General features: G+C 34.4%; 1 protein-coding gene across 1 annotated transcript in view; it reads right to left on the reverse strand.

The window, feature by feature from the left end:
• The window catches only part of BANK1 (B cell scaffold protein with ankyrin repeats 1), a 281,258-nt gene that overhangs the window by 48,343 nt on the left and 210,567 nt on the right, over window positions 1–22,348 (reverse strand). The window contains 2 exon segments of the mRNA XM_055296901.2: window positions 2,197–2,505; window positions 6,379–6,457. Of these exon segments, the coding sequence (XP_055152876.2) occupies window positions 2,197–2,505; window positions 6,379–6,457 (388 nt within the window).

Genomic DNA, 22,348 nt, shown 5'->3' on the forward strand with positions numbered 1-22,348 from the left:
GAATTTGATGCCTACAGCACTGAGGAGATGGCTGTTTTTTTTTTTTTCCTTCAGTAACTTGATGGCAGATGGAAGCTACTCATAAAGAACAACTCCTGAAGGTATCACTAGCCAAAGAAGACATACAAAGTCTCTGGCAAAAAAATAAGTGACAGCTTACAGCCTTGCATTTAAAGACCAACAAAACATTTTTAAGAAAAAATGCCAGCATTTTATTATCCACTTCTAATATCAGTACTATGAAAAGATAAGATAAAAGTAATACTGAATATAAAATGTAAAAATAGGGTTTTTAAATTAAATAAGTGAGTATTTTATTTTGCTTTTTATATTTGCTAGTTTTCAGGAGATATATTAGCCAAGATTACATTTCTGATCTTAGATATCTCATGAAGACCCTTGGTAGAGTCGTTTTAGACCTGCTAACGAACATACCATATATAGAAATTTACATTAGGAAAAATATGATTTAATATTAGCACTTTTAAGAGAAATAATCTGACACAAGACAAATTTACCTTCTTGACAATTAATTTTGTTATAACAAATTACTCAGATCTGAAAAAATGAGAAAAATATGCCAGAATTTTGTAGTCAGTGTACTACTAACTTATGATGTTTTCTCCCCTAACCACTAAATATTAATATATCTACTTCATGGATAAATGTTAAGGGTCCACAAGACCTTCAAATATAGTAGGTAATAAATATCTGTTGAATGAATGAATGAGTCAGAGGAATATCCATTAGGCTTCAGAGCTTTCAATTAAGCAGTACTTTCCATCTCTAAATACAGTGCATAAGCTTAATAAAGCTTATGTTGGTAAACCTGAGTCTTCATAGAGAGCCTTCAAGGACACAAATGCTAAATTCCTTTTTTTTTTTTTTTTTGAGATGGAGTCTCATTCTTGTTGCCCAGGCTGGGGTGCAGTGGCATGATCTTGGCTCACTGCAACCTCCGCCTCCCAGGCTCAAGCGATTCTCCTGCCTCAGCCTCCCCAGTAGCTGGCATTACAGGCACACGCCCAGCTAATTTTTGTATTTTTAGTAGAGATGGGGTTTCACCATGTTGGCCAGACTGGTCTCGAACTCCTGACCTCAGGTGATCCACCCGCCTCGGCCTCCCAAAGTGCTGGGATTACAGGCATGAGCCACTGTGCCCAGCCCAAATACTAAATTTCACTGCTTAAAAATTTACTTTTTGAAACAAGGTCATGTTTTTGTACTTTGTAGCCTTCTAGGACCCAACAACTAAATTATAGTGAAAATGGGGTTTTGATAAGGAGTTTTTTTTTCAACTAAATTGTCTTCTTAAGAACATTTTATTTGGAAAATAAATATAAATTTGGAAAGTTCATATGAAATAATGATCAAAAAGTAGATGATAATTTGTGACTGTAAGAGTGAGCCTGGAGCTGGGTGTTTGTCAGGCTGTTGAACACTCCAGGCAGATAAAACTAATGTGGAAGCTCCTCTTCATGCCCTCCGCAAGGACAGATTCCCCACACCCACTTTCCACACCCCAATTCCTTCACCTGGGAACAAATGCCAGTGACAGCTATGTTGACTCTTCTTCCACTTGGATAGTGTATACAGTGTTTTTAAACTTTGGTGTCAGTGCAGTATGGGACAAACCCTTTAATGCTTAATTCTCCCACAGCTACCAAGTGATTAAAGTACCCAAATTCATCTGAAAATTCTCGATCATTAGCATTTCACTTTTTGTCTGAAGACTGAGAGTATGTTTTAAAAGCAATGTTGTATTTCCTTTTCCACAGAATGCCTGAGGTTCATTTTACATGAAGAACTACAGACTCCTTCCAAGTTTTATTTTCTTAAAGCTTTGGAATGAGACAAGGACGAAAGAAAGAGAGAAACAGAGAAAAAGTGAGAGAAGGAAGAAAGAAAGGGAAGGAGGGAGGGAGGGAGGGAGGGAGGAAGGAAGGAAGGAAGGAAGGAAGGAAGGAAGGAAGGAAGGAAGGAAGGAAGGAGGGAAGGAAATAAAGAAAAGAACAGGGTAGAGGTAGGTATCTCTTGCCTCATTTCCCAGGCCTTAGTTTTTAAAGAATAGGAAGAATGTTGCTCTTGGTTTCAAAAGCTGATCTGCTCTGTATAGATTTGCCACTGCAATATTTGCTATGTAAGCCTGTCAAAGATTTGTCTTTGTTTTGTTTTTTTTTCTAACCTTAAACTTACCTGGTAAGGTGAAGTGAGGTCTTTCCAGTTGGAAGGCATTAGCTACAGGTCGCGGCGGCAGGAGAGGAGGTCTGCTGCTCATGAGTGGCTCTTGTGAGTTATTTTCTGGATCGGCACCAGGAATGAACACATACAAGTCATCATACTGGTCCTCAGAACTCTCACTGCCAACCTCTAGTGGGTTGTGCTTGGCCTCCATGCCTGATCCATTCTGTTTTCCTTCCCCTTCCATTTCACTTGCCTCAGCTCCATCTGCACTCTGCCTGTATGTCTTCCTGCTTTCAAGATGAAATGCTGGGTTCTGTGTGGCTGTTTATGATGAAGATTGCATGACTTCATTTAAACACACCATCTGAAGGCATTTCATATTTTGTAAAATTGTACAGAAATAGTAGTACTGCTAATAAAACCTTTATGACCTGATATAGTGAAAAGCTGTCAAATGTGTAAGTTTTCGTGAACAGTCATTTATTTCTGGGCTTTTAAAATACTTGACAAATGAACAGTCAAAACTCCATTATGTCTTGCTATCTGTGTATATGACACACTCATGCAGATAACGATATTCTGATTCTTTAGAGTTATTGTTTGAACAAATTCATGTATTTGATAGCATCCTTGCATTTTTATTAGAAAACAATATAACTGACCCAATAAAATAATAAATGATGGGAAACATAAAGAAAAAAGACACAAACCTTTACTTGCTTGTAAATGATAAAAAGAAATGAATCTATGACTCTTATTTAGTTATTTTAATATATATTGATCTTTACAGATAACTATAATAATTTTATAATTCCTTATAGTAAATCATTTACAGATACTATATTAACTTTGGAACTATTACTTGGGAAAAGTTAATTTTTTTTTGGTGAGAAAGGCATGTAAATCACCAACAGTAGGTAAATCTTTCTGAGGATCAGTTCTTTACCTATAAATGCATTCTACCCAGAAATTTAACCAAATGATCCAAATTCCCTCTACTCTGACAACCATACCATTATTTGTTTTTATATTATATACAGTGAATGCTCTTCAAACACTCAGGAAGAAAGCAGAAAAAAAGAAATTATAATGCAATGACTTTAAATCTTCAGAAAAAACTTTTGTTAAATTTTCTTTATAAAAATATTCTCTAAATAAAGGATTCAAAAAATTTAAAACAGTCTTTTGGAATTCCTAAACAGACTTTGGAACCTCTGTAACAGACCTTTGAATATGTGAATTGTTTTCCTTGTCAAGGCAAGAAATTGCTGTATTAAAATGTTGCTAAGCTAAAATATAGCTTAAAATCCCAAACAGCACAATGTAGAGAAGAAAGACTTCTTTAAAATGAAGAATTACACTGTAGAATGTAGAAAAATCATGCCCACGATGGTAGCCCATATTATTATATGGAATTTTCTTTTTTTGTTTTTCTATTCTTTCATGTGAGAAAGAAGAAAGATACAGTTTCCAGTACTAGAACTAAGCCAAGATTCTTTAATTACCAGCCTGGGCAAAGTGGATAGTTATTTGTTTTTGTACAATCTATCTGCACAGATCTCATTCATCTTTCTATCCTTAACACAAAACACTAAGCCTGAAATAAAGTAGTCTCTAGAAATGCTGATGGAGTAGATGATGGAATGGATGGAAAAAATTATTGCTCAGGCTAGCAAAGGAACTTTATTATTTCTGTATGGGCAAATCAGTCATCAACTCAGAATTACATTCATGCTATAGGAAATTACTCTTAGCCACACTTCTGCTTATATATTCAGTGTTTCTTAATACTGAATAAGCAACAGAATCTGAATGGTACTTGTCATCAAATATGCCCAAACTTGGGTTTCAGCCCTGGAAAGTCAGATTTAATGAGTTGGTATGTTTTAGCATGCTTTGTCATAATGGTAATACCAATGGAAATCCGCTGAGCTAGGGTTCTGTGCTTCACCCTCTCACTCATGAAAGAGACTGGCTTGAGCCCAGTCATACAGTTTCATATACAAGAGAGTTTGTAGTTTCAAACAGCAAAAGTGAAATTTTTCTTTATAAAGAATTGAAATAATGTTTTATTATTACAGTCAATTCTTCTGAAAATTAAACGTCATGATAAATATATGGTCATTTTCAATCATGGCCTTTATAATCACTATTATTATAATTTAAATGATAAGATGTATAACTTTAATGCTTGGTGCATTAATCCATTAATTTAATATTTAGTATTTTTTTGTGTCCTGCAATAACTTGAAGAGTTTACTTATTTTGCCGAAGTATGCTAGTGAAGGCATTTACTTGTATTTAACTTTATTTGATTTGCAGGTCCCCATCATTTGAAAAACTTGTGGTCAATAATGTTTCATTGGGCATAGACTATGTTCTGTTACAGGTACTGAGGATACAATCAAAACAGTGAATAAAAAGCCCTAATCCCTTTGAGCATGTGATTTAGAAAGAGAATACAGGCAATAAACAACCAGATAAATAATATATAATATTAAATGTTGATAAGTGCAATGAAGAAAAGGAGCAGGTAAAGTGAAATGAAGAGGAGGGTGTCATAAAACGAAGAAAGAAGTGATGAAGCAAGACTTGAGCATATAAGGAGAAAGTGTACAGAAAGAATAGAAAGTGCAAATGCCCTGAGGCAGGCACATTATTGGTTTGTGAACGAGCAAGAGAATGGTGAGAGATGGGAACACAAAGATTAGGGCCTTGTAGGGGATGAGAAAGGTTATTAGTAAAATGGGGAGGTATTGGAGGATTTGGAGCAGAAAAGTGTTTAGTCCTTCATGAAAGGTGTTTAGTCCTTTCAAGAAGCATAGAATATCAGAGGCAGCAAATGTGGAAGTTGCTATTGAAGGCTTTCTCTACATTATTTAGCAGCATTTCTTCTATCTCTACCCAATAAATACCAGTAGCAGTCATCCCTCCCGAATCATAACAATAGAAAAATTTCCGTTCATTGCCAAGCTTGCAATGTAGGAAGTGACAATGACCATCCAGTTCTCCACTGTGTTATTGCAGTAAACAAGGGGAGAACTGATGACGGTGTGGACTAGGATAATGAAAGGGGAGAGAAATGGCTGAATGCTGGGAATGCTTTGAAGGTAGAGTCAACAGTATTGTAAGACTGATTGCACATGGAGTAGGAGAGAAAGTAAAAATGCCAAGGATGACTTTCAAGGATTTTTTAACTGACTTGAACAAAGGAGGGAAGGCGTTTTCACTTACTGAGGTGGGGAAGTCAGCAGGTAGAGAGGTTTGGCAATGGCAGGAATCAGAATTTTCAAAAATGTTGGATGTGAGATTCCTATCAAACATGCTGGTGAAGCTGTTGAGCTGTATGCCAATAAAACCTGGCATAATGGGTGGAGTTTACATACACATATAAACATGTATATACACATTTATATATATATAAATACATTATATATAAATACATTTATATATTTATATGTACATGTATATATGTGTGTGTATATATGTATATATACATGTGTATATGTGTATATATGTATATATACATGTATATATGTGTGTATATATGTTTATATACACATGTATAAATGTATATATACATGTATATATGTGTGTATATATGTTTATATACACATGTATATATGTTTATATACACATGTATATATGTATATATACGTATATATGTGTATATATATGTTTATATACACATGTATATATGTGTATATATATGTTTATATACACATATATGTTTATATACATGTAGGAACATCCTGAATTATTCTTCAGACATTAGGATGTAGAATCACAGATATTAGAGCCAGGAAAGACCTTAGAGAGTATTCTAGTTTAATAGTCTCATTTCATAACTGAGAAAACTAAGGTCTGCAAATAATGTGGTTATATGTTTTTAAAAAACTTTAAAAATGTAGTTGTCAAATAGTCTACATAGTCATAACAGAGTTATTTGTGTATTCCCTCTGGGTAGGAAAAATCAGTATTTGATTATTAAAACTTGAACTTATTAAAAGTATTTAAATTAGCAATATGATGTAGTAGTGTCTCTATTACAAATTAAAAGCCAATCAGTTAATTAAATACCGTGCCACATTCTCTTCAGTCTTGCTTTTTCAGTTACGTCTTCCATAAGTCACATATATATGTGATATATATATGAATATGTCATATATATATATATAACATAGAAAAACTTACAAGGAATATATGTGGAAAACGAGGCAATATCCTCTTCATAATCATTTTCTTGCTCATTATTTATGTCAATTTCTTGGATCTGAAAAAAATAATGTAATTTTTAATATGTATTAATCTTAATAAATATGCACTGGATGCCTGTGCAAATAAGAAATAGTTTCTGTTTTTATTTAAATACTTGACTATATTACAGATCTTGGATAATATATTTGTGCCATCTATAAATGCTCAATGGCACATATTACTAAAAGTATAACGAGGGAAATAGTACATTTATAATAAACAATGAATTGCTTTAAAAATAAAACTTATTGAAATAACTTTAAGACGCAAAGGAGGCAATAATCATTAAGTGTAATAAAGAAGTTCTGAATAAAACTGAACACGACTATTTCTCTTGAAAACTATGAGCTTTTCTTCCTTTTGAACATTTCTATATCTTTTACAGTTCAAAAGATATTCTTAATTACAATTACTGTAATACAGTGAAGGACAATGAAATTATAAAGTGGTTTATTCTCCATCTTTACAAAAAAGAAATAAATCCAGTAAGGGTACTTCTCTTTGTCTTTCTGAAAACAGTTCCACTATATGTACTTCAAAGGTAGAATTAACTGAGGAAGGACAGAAACCTCTTATATATATATATGTTTATATACACATATAAACATATATATATATGTTTATATACACATATAAACATATATATATATGTTTATATACACATATAAACATATATATATATATATGTTTATATATATGTTTATCTCCAGAATTGCTAGTCTTTGTTTATAATCTCTGAAAGAGACATGGAATCTACAGTTGTGGTGCATACTGGTGCTCAGAGAGAAAGCTAATACTAGTGATGGTTCTATTTGTGCAAAAGCATCTAGGAAAAGGGATGGAGATTGACTGGATTTAACATAGGACGTGTTTTGTTACCATGAACTCCAAGGGATTATTCAAATGACTTACGTTTCTGTTCTTAAAAAATGAATTGAAATAATTTAGGCCATTTGTTCTGCATTTGAAATGTCCCTTCAAAAATTAGAAGCATCCATATTAAAGCATTTTGAAATTTATAGTAGCTTTGATATGCAAAGGTATTTCACCTGCATTTTGACTTTGTCAATTAAGTTTATCACCCACTTTGGCCAAAGAGAGCCCAATGGAACTCATTAATTTTTTTTAAACACTAATGCCCTCCAGAGAAGCAACACAGTCCCTAATTTCCCATGGGATTTTGAAAATTAAATATTTTCAGTATTTTTTACTGAGCCTGATGCAATAACTCATTTTATATTTCAATTATATTTTCCCTTTGATGGACTCCACTAAATTCTAATATGAAAAATTGTGTAGTTTTAGTAGGAGGTTTGACATTTTGATATTTGTATGCTTTGGTATTAAAATCATTGTTTAATATAGCTAATCTTTGTTTCCAATTAGCTTCACCTACATATTTCATAAGGTAGGTCAAAAACATATTTTAAAAATCCATAGTACTCCCAAAACCATTTCAAGGATTTTTTTCTTTTTACTAATTTATTAGTAGCAATGGTTTACAAAGATTTTGGGAATTATGCAAAAATTCCTATATATTATTCACAAGCTTGGGCATTATGAGCTCAAAATCACTGTGAATTAATAAACTGACATTAGGCAAGTATGTGGATGGATGTGTTTGTACTGAGGTTGAAACCTAATGGAATTGTTTTTGTGTCATAACTGAAGCCATATGACCTTTGCACAAAAAGCCAAATACCCTGAACCCAATAATGTCTCAAAAGAATCTGCCTCTAAATTAAGAAAAAAGTCTAGGTTGATTTGAAAACTTTCATAAATATTATGTACAATTGATATTTTATATAATCAGACTATGCAGCAAGTAATTGTTTTCTCCAGAATAAAATGCTCTGTAGAAATATTTATGCTAAAAAACCAATGCTTCTTACTTAGGTTCCCTACACTTACAATCATATTTATTTCGAAAAAAATGCCAGATCTAATAATATATTAATAATTCTTCAATAAAATCAACGATGGCTTCAAAGATGAGTCTGAACACATTCTGACATCTAATCACTTTAATCCTTGGCTGTGTGATGAAGTAGACAGAACACAGACTTTGGAGTCAATTTAAGTACAAATCACAGCTCTATCATATATTAGCTGTGTGACATTAGGGCAGGCACTTAACTCTAAGCCTCAATATTATATCCTGCAAAATGTGGATAGTAATATCTATGCCATCAGTTTGATGGGAGAATTAAATCAGAATAATGTAAGCAAAACACATATCGCATCTACCACATAGTAACTGCTCAATAAATGTAATCTGGCCAGGCGCAGTGGCTCATGCCTGTAATCTTAGCACTTTGGGAGGCCGAGGCGGGCGGATCATGAGGTCAGGAGATCAAGACCATCCTGGCTAACAAGGTGAAACCCCATTTCTACTAAAAGTACAAAAAATGAGCCAGGCGTGGTGGCGGGCACCTGTAGTCCCAGCTACTCGGGAGGCTGAGGCAGGAGAATGGCCTGAACCCGGGAAGCGGAGCTTGCAGTGAGCCGAGATTGTGCCACTGTACTCCAGCCTGGGCTACAGAGCGAGACTCCATCTCAAAAAAAAATAAAAAAATAAAAATAAATAAATAAATAAATAAATAAATAAATGTAATCTGCATATTCCATCTTCCTTCATCTAAGATATACACCTATTTTTAAGCAAGCATGTTTCTTTTATTCATTCATTTGTCAAATATTTTTGTAGGCCTACTATCTGCTAAATACTCTGTTAACTATTGGGGAAAGTAAATTGAAAATAGAAAAAGATATATATTTCCCATTTTAAAAATAATCACATTTTTATTGGAAGAGGAAGATAAATAAAAAATTAGAATACAATATTTTATTTATTTCACAACAACAAACTCAGTCCTTAGAGGTGAAATAGAGAATTAAGAAATAGATGATCAGAGCAGGCCAGGCATGGTGGATTACCTGAGGTCAGGAGTTCAAGACCAGCCTGGCCAACATGGTGAAACCCTGTCTGTACTAAAAATACAAAAATTAGTTGGGCATGGTGGCACAACCTGTAATCCCAGCTACTCAGGAGGCTGAGGCAGGAGAATTGCTTGAGCCTGGGAGGCAGAGGTTGCAGTGAGCCGAGATCGCACCACTGCACTCCAGCCTGGCCGACAGAGCGAGACTCTGTCTCAAAAAAGAAAGAAAGAAAGAAAGAAAAGAAATAGATGATCAGAGCAAAAGTTTTATTCATTTGCTTTTGGGTTTGGAGATTGGATTAAAAATTATCTTGAAACACACATTGATTCCCACTTCTCTAAATGAAAGATCAAGATTAAATGACAGAATCTATTAGTTGAACATGCTTAATGTAATATTTCAACCCACAGATAGTCCTTGTGGCACAGAATGTTTAATGTAATAAAATTAAAATCATTCATTATCAAAGATAAATTAAAAAGAGAATATCTTGTTGACTGAGGTATATGAAGTTCCACATGGCTTTGACATCTGGTCCTGTACAAATTGATCATAATATTCTGATTTTGAAGAAGTGAATAAAAACAATCTTCACATGGCAGTTGGTTTCCAAATCATTTTATGAGATTCTGAAGATATTGTAATTGCCCCAACTCTTGCACAACTTTCCACAGTGTTGGTTATGAGTGATTTTTACCAGCTTTTATAAAGCACATCGCAGCCCATGGGATAAGAATATGAAGACAAATATATGTTTGAAGAGTGACAAGTTGACCTTGTAACATTCTATGTATTACCCCAAATAAATGTACTAGGCTGAAGAATTAGAGATAATATTTGAATAGAAAAATATATATTATTCTTACTAAATATTAAAAGTAATGACCAATGTTATACTAAAACCATAAATAACAGAAAACACAGTCTCAAAAACAAAACTTGAAGGGCACATTATAGGACAGTAATGTCTTAGTTCTAATTACATCTTTTAATGTTTTTCCTTAGGCTGTCTAGGGATGTGACCTAAAAGCACATTCATATAATTTCCCATGAAAGTTTCTTTTTATATTACAGGAATTGAAATGCTGAGTGCAAAATTAAGGAGGAACTCCATCCACAGTTGGGAGAGGAATGAAAAGGAATAAAATAGAAATAAAGCTGTTAAACTCAAGGAAAATAAAAGTAGAAATTTTCTTTGTATGGGTTAAAATTTCATTAGAATAACCTGAGTATACATACTCTATTTTTCAGACAGGATCTTATTATAGAAAATTAAAGTTTTGAAAAGATACTGTGATCAGGTGAACAAAGCCTCATTCAGCACAACAGGAAATGCAATTTTCTAATTGTGGTTTGATCCTCTGCTTTGTAGAAAGGGAGAAAGAAGCAGTAGGCATATTGTGACCTTGTCTCTCAATCTTAGGAAGACAGAATTGAAAATGATTAGCTTTCAAAATGTCGATGGAGGGTTGGCTTCTGTGACTGGCACATCTCTCATTCTGACCTGTGCTCACCCCAGGCTTTTCTTTCCCTCTGAGGCCACATTCCAGCTGTCCTCTGGTGGTGGTGACCCATAGGACCCCTGGTCCCAGTGCTGAAAGCTCTTGGCTTTAATCTTTGCCCATGATTCAGCTTTAACTACAGTTATGAATATCAGGCTTGAGGACCTGTCCTTTTAAAAGACATTCTAGCCCTATTTTAATACTCTTTGTTTCAAACCCACCATAGTTGTGGCTGTATCTGTGAGGTGTCGGCACCTTTATTGAGCCAAATGCTTGATTTGCCTCTGACCATCTCTGTCACTAAAATGGAATGATAAAATTAAAATCCAGTTCTTTGTTAAGACTGTAACTATAAATGTGAAAAATAACTATCTTCATTTAAAATGATGGAACCCCAAGTCTGAAAATAACCTGTAGATAACAACTTGTTTATTCTGTTTTTCATACACTGATATAATATTAAAACAATGTATCACACTAAAACTTGTAATAATTTGAATATTTTTCCAGGAAAAAGTTGTTTTTAAATGTAGTCTATGGTCTTCACTGGCCAACTATCTTTATAAATTTGCTTTTCCTGGGTTTCATCTTTGTCCCTCCTTTCTTTTTACAGAATGCACTCTCCCTGTATCCATTCTTATCCATAGTGGATAAAAGTCGTCTTATCCACTCTGCTGCCCTTAATTTATATCTCTAACCTTATTATTCGTGGGCATGTCTTTAGCTCCTAGCTTTTCTGAGGTCTAGGTTCTAGGATTCAGAAAATGATAGAAGAAAACAGTTATGGAAGCAAAGGGAAAAACCTGAAGGGAGATATGTCAGAAAAATCAGGAGAGAGGATTTTAAGTAAATCACAGATGTTAAATGCATCACCAACTGTGAAAAAGAAAAGTCCTTAAAATAGTTAATCAGGTCTTCCAGTCCAAGTCACCGGTGACCCAGATGACAGAAATTACAATGGAATTGTGTGAATTCATATGGGATTGATGAAGCTTAAAAAAAATCAAACGAGGGTGATGAATCCAATGCATCACGTATAGAGTTTCTTTTCAGGAGCCATAATGTGAACAGGGGGTATAGGACAATTTTGCTTCAGATTTGATTTTTCAAAAATGAATAAAAAATGTTGGAGAGTGCTTCATTACAGGCAAGGGCTATGGAGATGGAAGGTGATAATATCCGGAGTTCACATGCACAAAACGCTATACCAGGAAATACAGGATATCCACATATGAAGGTTTCATGATCCCCAACTTCCAATATTTTATAAGTAGTGGGGAAGACAAACAATATAGATTAGGCAAAATGAAACATACATTTAAAATATGCATATGCTTGCAAAATACTATAAGATAGAAACATGCAATCATTTCCACTGAGTGGGTGGGATAGAAAATTTCACAGAATGGATGATATTAAATCTGAGTCTTAAAATATAAGTATAGTTTTAATCTGCAAAGAAAAGGATGAAACATTAGTGGCCAATGGGGTGAACAAAACAGCAAGAAGACTTGGTGGATGGTTTTAGTTGGTTTGGTTAGGTTGCATGGAAGGATATATTTGAGTGTGAAGATGTGTTGGTGCATTAAGGTTTTATTTTATAAAGTTCAAACGACTTTGGTGTATGTAATTGTTTCTTAAGAAGTGGAAAGTAGCATGTTCCTGCCTGTATTTTAGAAAAATAATTCTAGTAACAGTGGGTAAGAGGGAGAAGGGCTATATTGATAGTCAAATCAAAGGGTAATGAGGATTAGTGGAAGAAAACATTTACTGGAGAACGCAAATATAAGAAATATCCAGGAGAGAGTACGGACACGATTTTTCACAGCTTTGATGCCAAAGGCTGGAGGAAAGGGGTCAAACATGGCATGTAAGCTTCTGCTCAGCTCACTGTCTGGTAACCAGTACTATTGTTTACAACCGTCTTTTCCAGGACACTCCTCCAAAGAACTTTTGTTATTTACAGATAAAGACACTGATTTAAATCACATTTTCTATGCAATTTGATGAGAAGTTTGAGGTCAATTTAATCTACATCTTAAGTCTTCTTTGCATTGCTTTCTGGAATATTTGAAATTAAATTTGGAGTGGGGATGTAACTATAAAATGGTGACTCTTTCAATTTCTTTATGAAGTTATGGTATTTACCAGCTTGGAAGGCAGAAGGTAGTTAGTTGTATGATGACCAAGTAAACTATTTGATCGGTAAGAACTAAATTGCAGAATAATAAAGTACAAAGTCGAAATTAAGTCAAAAAGATACCAAAAAATTGCATAGATAGAAGAAACGGTTTCAAACTATATATTTATTCAAATACTGTTATATTCCTTTATAAAAATTTAAAAAATTTAAATAAGCCTGACATGGAATCAAACTAATTAATTGGGTATCAGACACTCCTAAACAATACACTAAAATCAAACAAAAGCCACATAGTTATGTCTACCATTTAGAAATGAAGTTGGATGGTGAGAAGATAGGAAAAAGAAGGGGTTTAGTAAAAAAGAAAACAAGAAAGATAGAAAAATGTCAGAGATAGTCAGAAAGATAACATAATTACATAAGTCAAAGGTCGAAGCTAAGAGAGAATCATCCTGAATTTGCCTTCCTTGATTTCAGAATGGTATTCAGAACTCAGATAAAACACCTTGAATAAGATATTAAGAATGAATTTCCGGTGTAGATAACTTTACCAAAACATGCAAAAACTGAGCCCTGGGAAATTCTTAGTATGGACTTCAGACACTCCATCTAACATATTTAGGCATGATAACACCAATGCTGCTAAATTAGTCGAAAATACCTTGTAAATGTTTCCTGTGTGTATAATACTATAATACTAGGCAAGTTTCCAGGGGTATACAAGAGATGTGAAATAACTCCCAGGATGCTGAATATTTAGCTGGGAAAATCAAAGTGACAACCACGAAGAAATTATAGTCCTTTAATTTTGACTAAATTTGACTCATTTGACTAAATAGTGCAATAGAGAGTAAACTTGTAATAATTCTACTTGGAATAATTAGGCCTGAGTTTAGAAGGATGAGTAGAATCTAAGAGATAATTTCTGAATCTGGTTCCAGTGGCTAATGCATGTTTATTTATCTAACAGATGAATAGACAGTACATGAGTTGGTGGAGGAGGGAACAATGTGGGTTTTGTTGGTAAGGAGAATGGAGCAAGCAAAAGCAAAGTTGAGTAGGCCATATGCAAAAAGCAAAGAGCAAAGTTACCCAATCAAAGAAGCAGGTGGATTTTGGGAGAAGATGTACATTCTGATAGGAAGAGTGAAGTCAACATTTTTTACTGTACTCTAGTTGTGGGGTATTAGACGTATCTCAATTATGATAATGATGATAATCATAACTGATATTGCTATTAAATATCCCATTTAAACATCTTTAGGTTGTATAGCTTAAGAGTTTGAGATTAGGGATATTGTCAGATTTGGATTCAAATCTTACTCTTTGCCTTATTAATTACATGAACTGAAGGACATCCTTCTCTCTTGGCCTCTCTGGATGTGAAAATGACCATAAATGTACCTTATCTCACAGGGTTTTTGTGAAAATTAAGTAAGACATATCAAGTTCTTAGCACAGAGCTTTGTATATAGAAAGCACTCGAAAATTATCTCTATTATCTGCCTTAAAATTGTCATTTTGTTAAAAAATTTTTATGTTGCCCTATTTTTTAATATGACCAAATTGTGTTTATGTAAAAATTTATATTCAATTATAATGTTGAGTGAAGATCAGATGTGTTCAAATTGGAATATAAAGATTAAAAATAAAGACCTCCAAATCTTCCAAAGATTAAAAATAAAGACCTCCTCCTTTTTGTAGCTTACTATGATTTAAAAAAAAAAAAAAATCCCTATTTTCAGGTGCGAGAAATCACACCTGACAGATGTGATGATGGGTCAATAGTGGACTATTTGAACTAGCAGAAATTAAGCAGGGCTGTAAATGGAAATTCTTCTGGGGCCACCATTCCTATAGACTATGATATGTAAGGTACTCTAAGAGCTCAATGTCAGCAGGGTTGGAGACAGAAGACTCTCAGATGATTCTACAAGGGGTTTAATTCCCAAATGGCTTATATTTGATTTTATAATGTTGATATTATAACAAGAACTTCTTTAGTCTAACATTAAAACTAGCTGGCCTTCTCCCAGCATAAAATGATGTAAGAGAGGACCAGTGCTGACTCAGAAGAGTGTTTCATTTCAGGAGCACCAAGAGTAGGGAAAAAGAAGTTGGTTATAGATGAGATACAGAGTACACAAGAGAATAGCGAATAATTGATTAAGGAATTTGGCTCAATACACGAATCTATAATTGCTGCATTCAGAACCTAGCTCAGGTTTTCTATTCCTATAACAATGGGGTGTACCAGACAGTAGCAAAAAACTTTGCTTTTGAGCATTCTAAAATCTTGAAATCAGTTTTAGTTTCAAAATCATGTTAATAAAAGTCTATAGAGGAAATACAAAGTAACACTATGTCCACAGTACAAATCATCTTGCTGCTTTGAATACCTCAATATAATTGCTCAAAAAGTTGCTTTAATTTGGAAAACAACTACATAGAAACTAAATAATGAATGAATTTACATGTTTCCAGGTTGGCAGATTGAAGTTAGTGAAGAGGAACCCAGGTTTACATTTATATTGACTATTACTAAGAGGCAATTTTTTTTTTGTTCTTTCTTCCAAGTCTTTGATAATTTGATTACGGGTTAAAGAAAACCAAATGGTAAAACAAACAAACAAAAACAAGCTGAGTAATAAAAGACTAGAATTGTCATCACCACAAGTTCTTGGACATTGCATTTATCTAAACACAGAGGAGCAAGTGACTTCTGAAATCCAAGCTAGAAGCAAACATATAATACTACTTGAACACCTAGCAATTTCCCACACAGATTATACTCTTTAGTTGTTAATTAAGTGTTATTTGACAAATGAAACAAAAAACCTTTTAAGTTTCTATTATTACTATCAGAAAATAAGTGTTATTTGACAAATTAAACAGTCTTAAAGTTTATATTGTTGCAAATCTATTTCCAGTAGGTGTTCATATGGCTGGAATAATCCCTCCCTTCCAAGTATAGAATTAAGAGAGTTGATGTTTTATCGACCAAAGTGTTTAAAACATAAAAGACCTAAAAACGGAAAATGTGAATTTTAAATTCAATGAAACCATGGTGGGAAAATAATTAAAATTTTTAGCCTGAAGCCTTCAACTTGAGGACAGGTAACATCCAGTGGAGGTTGTTCCTGTGGAGTAAGTCAAGATAGATAAAAGTATACAAATGTACCTTCATAAGTGTATTCAATATTATATTTGATACAATGCAACACACCATAGTACCCTAAGTATTTCTTTTCCTTTTACAATTTTACATTTAAATTATGAAATTTAACTTGTAAGAATGCATGTATCATTAAGCAGAGAAGTATATCATTTAAAAAAATAAAGAAAACTAGGAGACATACATACATATCCTTAATGAATAATTTTCCTTATTAAAAGCCATCATATTCATCTCTTCTTAGTTTGCCAGATTCCATTCATATCAGTTATCAGAAGGCCTTTATGTTTCACTGAAGTTCGATGAGTTTATCAGCAGGAAGTACACACTTAGATCTTACCTAAATACAGACCTATTAAAAATTATTTCTAGACAAGAAATACATTTCATGAACCCAAACCTGCGAAAATCTGTAGTAGAATAAATGTGATAAGTTGATAAAAAAAATGAACCTCTTAAAATATAAATTTGCCGTGTATTTAAGGTGAAATAAAATGGGAAACTTTTCTGGTAGAAGAAACAATATCGTTATTAAAGAAACGTACTTCCCCCCACATCTGGACGTAAGATCAAAATAGAAGGGAATCAATAAAACTAATAAGCTCACGTTGGAAGGTAAACTTCCTTTTCTTCATCCCAGAAATCCAAAAGTTTTTAGCTTATAATAATGAAATAAATTTTATTTTGCGAGGCCCTACCCAAGGCGAGAAGGGTGTTGCTATTCATATTCTATCAGTACTGCACAATGAGCCTCATCTGACTTCATTCTGCCCCTGAGAATTGCATACCTCATTGTTGTGAAGTGATAGGTTAGCATTTAAAACTTCAAGTGATTTATTAGGTAGATTTCAGTCACTTGTGAAAATAATTTCTAACCTTCATAGACATTGCCTAAAAGAAATCAGGACTAGTCAAATCGAAATCAGGGAATGTCTGATATTTATTTTAATTTAGAAGCAACTTCTGTGAATGCCTTAAGCAAAGTTTGAAGAAATTTGTCTACTACAGTATACCTTCAGCTTTAGCTTTACATATCTTTGGGGGAATTTTCCTTGTTCCAAATGTAGAAGGCTATTTATTTCCAGAAGGTAAGGTGGAGGCATTTGATGGAAGGATGATTTCATAGTAAGATATTTTATCTTACTATTTTATTTCACCTTAAATACAATTGCTTTAAGTTAAAAACAAAATTCCTGAGACAGGGTTTCATGCTATTTATTTTGTTTGAAAGTGCTTCTGAAACTGTTTAAGGTAAAACTGCACATATAAACATAATATTGAAACACCGGGTTATCTAGTTTCTTATCATACTCTACTAACATTCTGTTTACATATTTGAGCAATTTTACATTGTTACAAATCACGTAATTAAAACAGTAAAGTAAGGATTCAGTTACTTTTTCTGGAGTTTGCATTTATTAACTAAGTGAATGAATAACCTGAACTAAGTGATAAACTAAGTGAATGAATAAAAAAGTAATTATTATGCCCTGTATTTGTAGACATTTTGGTTTTATAATGATTTGTTTCTCACTAAAAAGTTGCCAGGTGTGGTGGCTCATGGCTGTAATCCCAGGCCTTTGGGAGGCCAAGGTGGGTGGATCACCTGAGGTCAGGAGTTCCAGACCAGCCTGGCCAATGTGGTGAAACCCCGTCTCTACTAAAAATACAAAAAAATTAGCCGGGTGTGGTGGCGGGCGCCTGTAGTCCCAGCTACTGGGAGAGGCTGAGGCAGGAGAATGGCGTGAACCCAGGAGGCGGAGCTTGCAGGGAGCCGAGATTGCGCCACTGCACAAAAAAAAAAAAAAAAAAAAAAAAAAAAAAAAAAATTAGCCGGGCGTAGTGGCAGCTGCCTGTAATCTCAGCTACTCAGGAGGCTGAGGCAGGAGAACTGCTGGAACCTGGGAGGCGGAAGCTGCAGTGAGCCCAGATGGCGCCATTGCACTCCAGCCTGGCTGACAAAAGCAAAACTCCGTCTCAAAAAAAAAAAAAAAAAGGGCCGGGCTTGGTGGCTCACGCGTGTAATCCCAGCACTTTGGGAGGCCAAGGCGGGCGGATCACGAGGTCAGGAGATCGAGACCATGGTGAAACCCCATCTCTACTAAAAATGCAAAAAAAAAAAAAATTAGCCGGGCGTGGTGGCAGGCGCCTGTAGTCCCAGCTACCCGGAGAGGCTGAGGCAGGAGAATGGCGTGAACCCGGGAGACGGAGCTTGCAGTGAGCCGAGATTGCGCCACTGCACTCCAGCCTGGGCGACAGAGCGAGACTCCGTCTCAAAAAAAAAAAAAAAAAGAAATTCATCAAACTACAGCAATGTCAACTCTGTTCAGACAAAACTCAATCTCTTGAGAATTGCAGCAATGGTAAAAGGACTTCAATTGTTTTATTTGTTTCTTTGTTTGCTTGTTTGTTTGTTTTTGAGATGGAGTCTCACTCTGTCACCCAGGCTGGAGTGCAGTGGCGCGATCTCGGCTCACTGCAAGCTCCGCCTCCCGGGTTCACGCCATTCTCCTGCCTCAGCCTCCTGAGTAGCTGAGATTACAGGCAGCTGCCACCACACCTGGCTAATTTTTTGTATTTTTAGTAGAGACGGGTTTCACCGTGTTAGCCAGGATGGTCTAGATCTCCTGCCTTCATGATCCACCTGCCTCAGCCTTCCAAAGTGCTGGGATTACAGGCATAAGCCACCACACGGGGCCACGGACTTCAATTTTTAATTTACTTATTCAAAAACATTTATTCAGAATCTTCTCAATATCAGAGTAGGTTAGGCAAATGAGAATATAAGGAAGGATAAGTTAATTTTCTCTTAGAAAACACAGACATGCACATCCACATGTACAATTTATATGAGATATATAATAATATTATAAAAACAATAACTTATGTAACATTTACTATATACCAGTCACCAATCTAAGTTCTGTACTTACATTAACATTTAATTTTAAAACAATTTTATAAGGTAGGTTTACTATTTTTAATCCTCATTTAATGAATGGAAAAAAAAGGCACAAATATAAATAACTTGTCCAAAGTTATACAGCTAGTATCTTTTAGTGGAGTGGCCAAACAATAAGGAAAATAAGTAAGCAAGCACTTACAAGGAGGAATGTGGCAAGTCACCTAACAGTTACTATAAATCAAGAATCATGTTCATAAGAGAGACAGCTGACATTTTGCAAGAATGTGCAAGCCTCAGGGTGGCAGCATTTGAGACATCTTTGAAAGACAATAAAATATTCAAAAGCAGGAGTAGAGGCAGAGGCAGGGCATCTGGGCAGTCAAAGCAACATAATTAAAATAATCGAAGTGTGGACATGGGAGAGTATAGGCCATGCTCAGTTGGGAAACAAGTCGGCCAGATTGACTAGAGGGTAGGGGCAATAGATATCTGCCTATGGGGCATGAGGAAACCCCAGTTGTATAGTTCTTTCCTCACCACTTTCCAACACTCAAGTCAGGCAGCAGGAGCCAGGCTGTCTGTCAAAGCTGCCTACGGAGCACACACGGGGATAAGTACCATATTGGCTGTTTGAATTATGAAAAAAAAAAACAGAAGGCCTACTCTCAATCCCCAAAGAAGAGATGGGCAACACAGAATTACTGGCATTTGAAAGCACAAGTAAGACATTATAAAATTGTGTCATATGGATGCCAACAGAGGAGTGCTGATGGAGGTGCTGGGGCCAGGGGCCAGAGGAAACAAGTGAACTTCAGGAAACATGACTTCAGGCATCCCTGTTCATTTTTGTCCGCTGAACTTGTTTGCACAAGAGCTATGTGTTTTTTGAGAGACAGGAGACAGCTACATTTTGACATCTGGCTTGGATACAAATATGGTAAAAGTATCTTAGAAATGTTCCTTTTGTTCTGAGAAATAAAAAATGGGGCGAATGGAGATATGTCATAATCAGAGAATGTTGCTTTAGGCCCAGTCTTTCAAAAAAAATGTTGTAAGCTGAAAATGTTACAAGTAAGAAAATATAAGTTTCACAGTAATATAGTTTGATAACTTAACGGGCTGTTTGTCCTTGGTAGGATAGAACTAAAATGTGTCTGGCTATTCCTTCTAAATCTACCTAAAGCAATATACCCAATTACCTTTTATTATACTCATATCACAAATGGGATAACAGATAAATGATTTGTTCATGGTCACTAGATGAAGTTGAGTTTCTTGTAATTACAATTTTATTTACAACTCCTTTCTAAGATATTTGTGATATGCAGCTAGCAGCAGTACTCTCTGTTTTGCTGTTAGGTAAGAAGAGATGCAGATTCATGATGTAAGACCTTGATTACAGTTCTGTTTATTTATAAAACAATTCATGTTTTTCAAAGGAGTTTCACCTATATCGTGATCCTCATATGAATACAGCAAGGCAGGCCACAGGGGTTACTACAGACGAAGCCATTAAGATGAAGAGATGTTGGTTTGTCTGCAGTTTACAGTATATAAAGCAGAGATTTGAATCTAAGATAATTTAGGGCATTGGGATTCATATGTCTCTAATCTAAGTCCACGTCTCTTTGTACTACAACATGGTGCTATCTTTCCCTGTCAAAACCATCTGCACTGTGGGCAGATGACACATAATAGACATAAAAGATAATAGACATTAGGAAATGAAACATCTTAATGAAGGACTCATATTTGACTACAGTTTAAAGTTCTTCTACTCGATAAATGAAAATGAAAGTTTAAAAATTTAAATTCATATCCTCTACCTTTGACTAATAGTGTTATATTCTACAGAGTTTGAATAAGTGAGAAAATTATGGAATTAATCCAATAAAATTTAGTAATCATTTAAAATCATGTGATACAGTTCAGGATGAAGGATGACCACTATGACTTCAAGGACATTAAAATATGATTCTGAATATTCCTGATCAATAGAAATATAGAAAATTCTTTATTTCACTGTCTTTATTTACAGCAATTGAATTTTCTAGAACATGTTACCCTTTTCAGAGGAGAAACATTTTTTATCAGGTAGAATTTAGCTATTTTCTGATAGATGTACTAAAAATGGAAAAGTAAAATTCCACATATTATTTTTACATTTGTCTATGTTTTGTGACAGAAAAGTTAAAACTCATTTTAATTTGAGGCTTCAGATTATCTTGTTTCCCTGGCCCCCTATTAACATAGCAAATTTTATATCCTTGCTTTCTTTCTTATTTTCTGAATTTTTAGCCAATGTTTCAAAAACGGCCAAAGAACTTAGACTTTTAGCACTGATTTGTCTCTTGAACATAATACCCAATTGCTATTTGACAAGCGTTTGTAATCAGTATAACTCTTCTAGCACAAAGCCTACTGATGCTCATTTGCTAAAACAGAGTTGTTGATCTGTGCTTGTTTCTTCTAATTCTTTTTACCTGGTCAAAAAAAAGCTGTCCAGATATGCATTTTCTTTTTTTTTCAGGTACCTAACACATTGTGATCCAGATGTCAGACATTCTATTTTAGGGATTTTATATGTATATATATATATATATATATATATATATATATATATATATATTTACCAGTAAGATAGTATTCTTTTTCAGACTTGCTCACTAGCTCAATGTTTTCTTTATTTTTCTTTTACTTTTAAAAAGAAATAAATATAGGCCACAGAAAGATGTTCTTTTACATAACAAGTTGACAAATCTTCACTGCCATGCACACTGTAGATTGATGAGACACATGTGGCATGATTCCAGTGACCCCTATGTTATACTTTTGTGAATCAGAACTGCACTAGCTAAACAAGTGTGGGCCAGGTTTACTAAAGATAAAATTACAGTAAGGGCCAGCAAGTTAAATAGATCATATCTTATGAAAGATTGTCTGTCATGAAGGTGAGAAAAAAATGGAATTAAAAATTATGAAATCCTATCCAGAACTATCTAATTGTTTGCGAATGGGTAAAGAAAGCCATTTCCCATTTAAAATCCATGACTTGTGTCTTAAAATCCCCCATATAAGAAAACATGTAAGGTTTCCAATCACTTAAGTTTCCTGTTCATACTTTATGCCATCCTGGAAAGAATAATCTAGATTGTGGTGTTTTAGGAGTTGATACCAAAGACAATTTTAAGATGAGGAACAGCATCAGATAGTGTAGTGGTTCTTTGCCCTGAATGCACATT

This window comes from Symphalangus syndactylus, chromosome 10, assembly GCF_028878055.3.
Source record: "Symphalangus syndactylus isolate Jambi chromosome 10, NHGRI_mSymSyn1-v2.1_pri, whole genome shotgun sequence".
NCBI lineage: Eukaryota > Metazoa > Chordata > Mammalia > Primates > Hylobatidae > Symphalangus > Symphalangus syndactylus.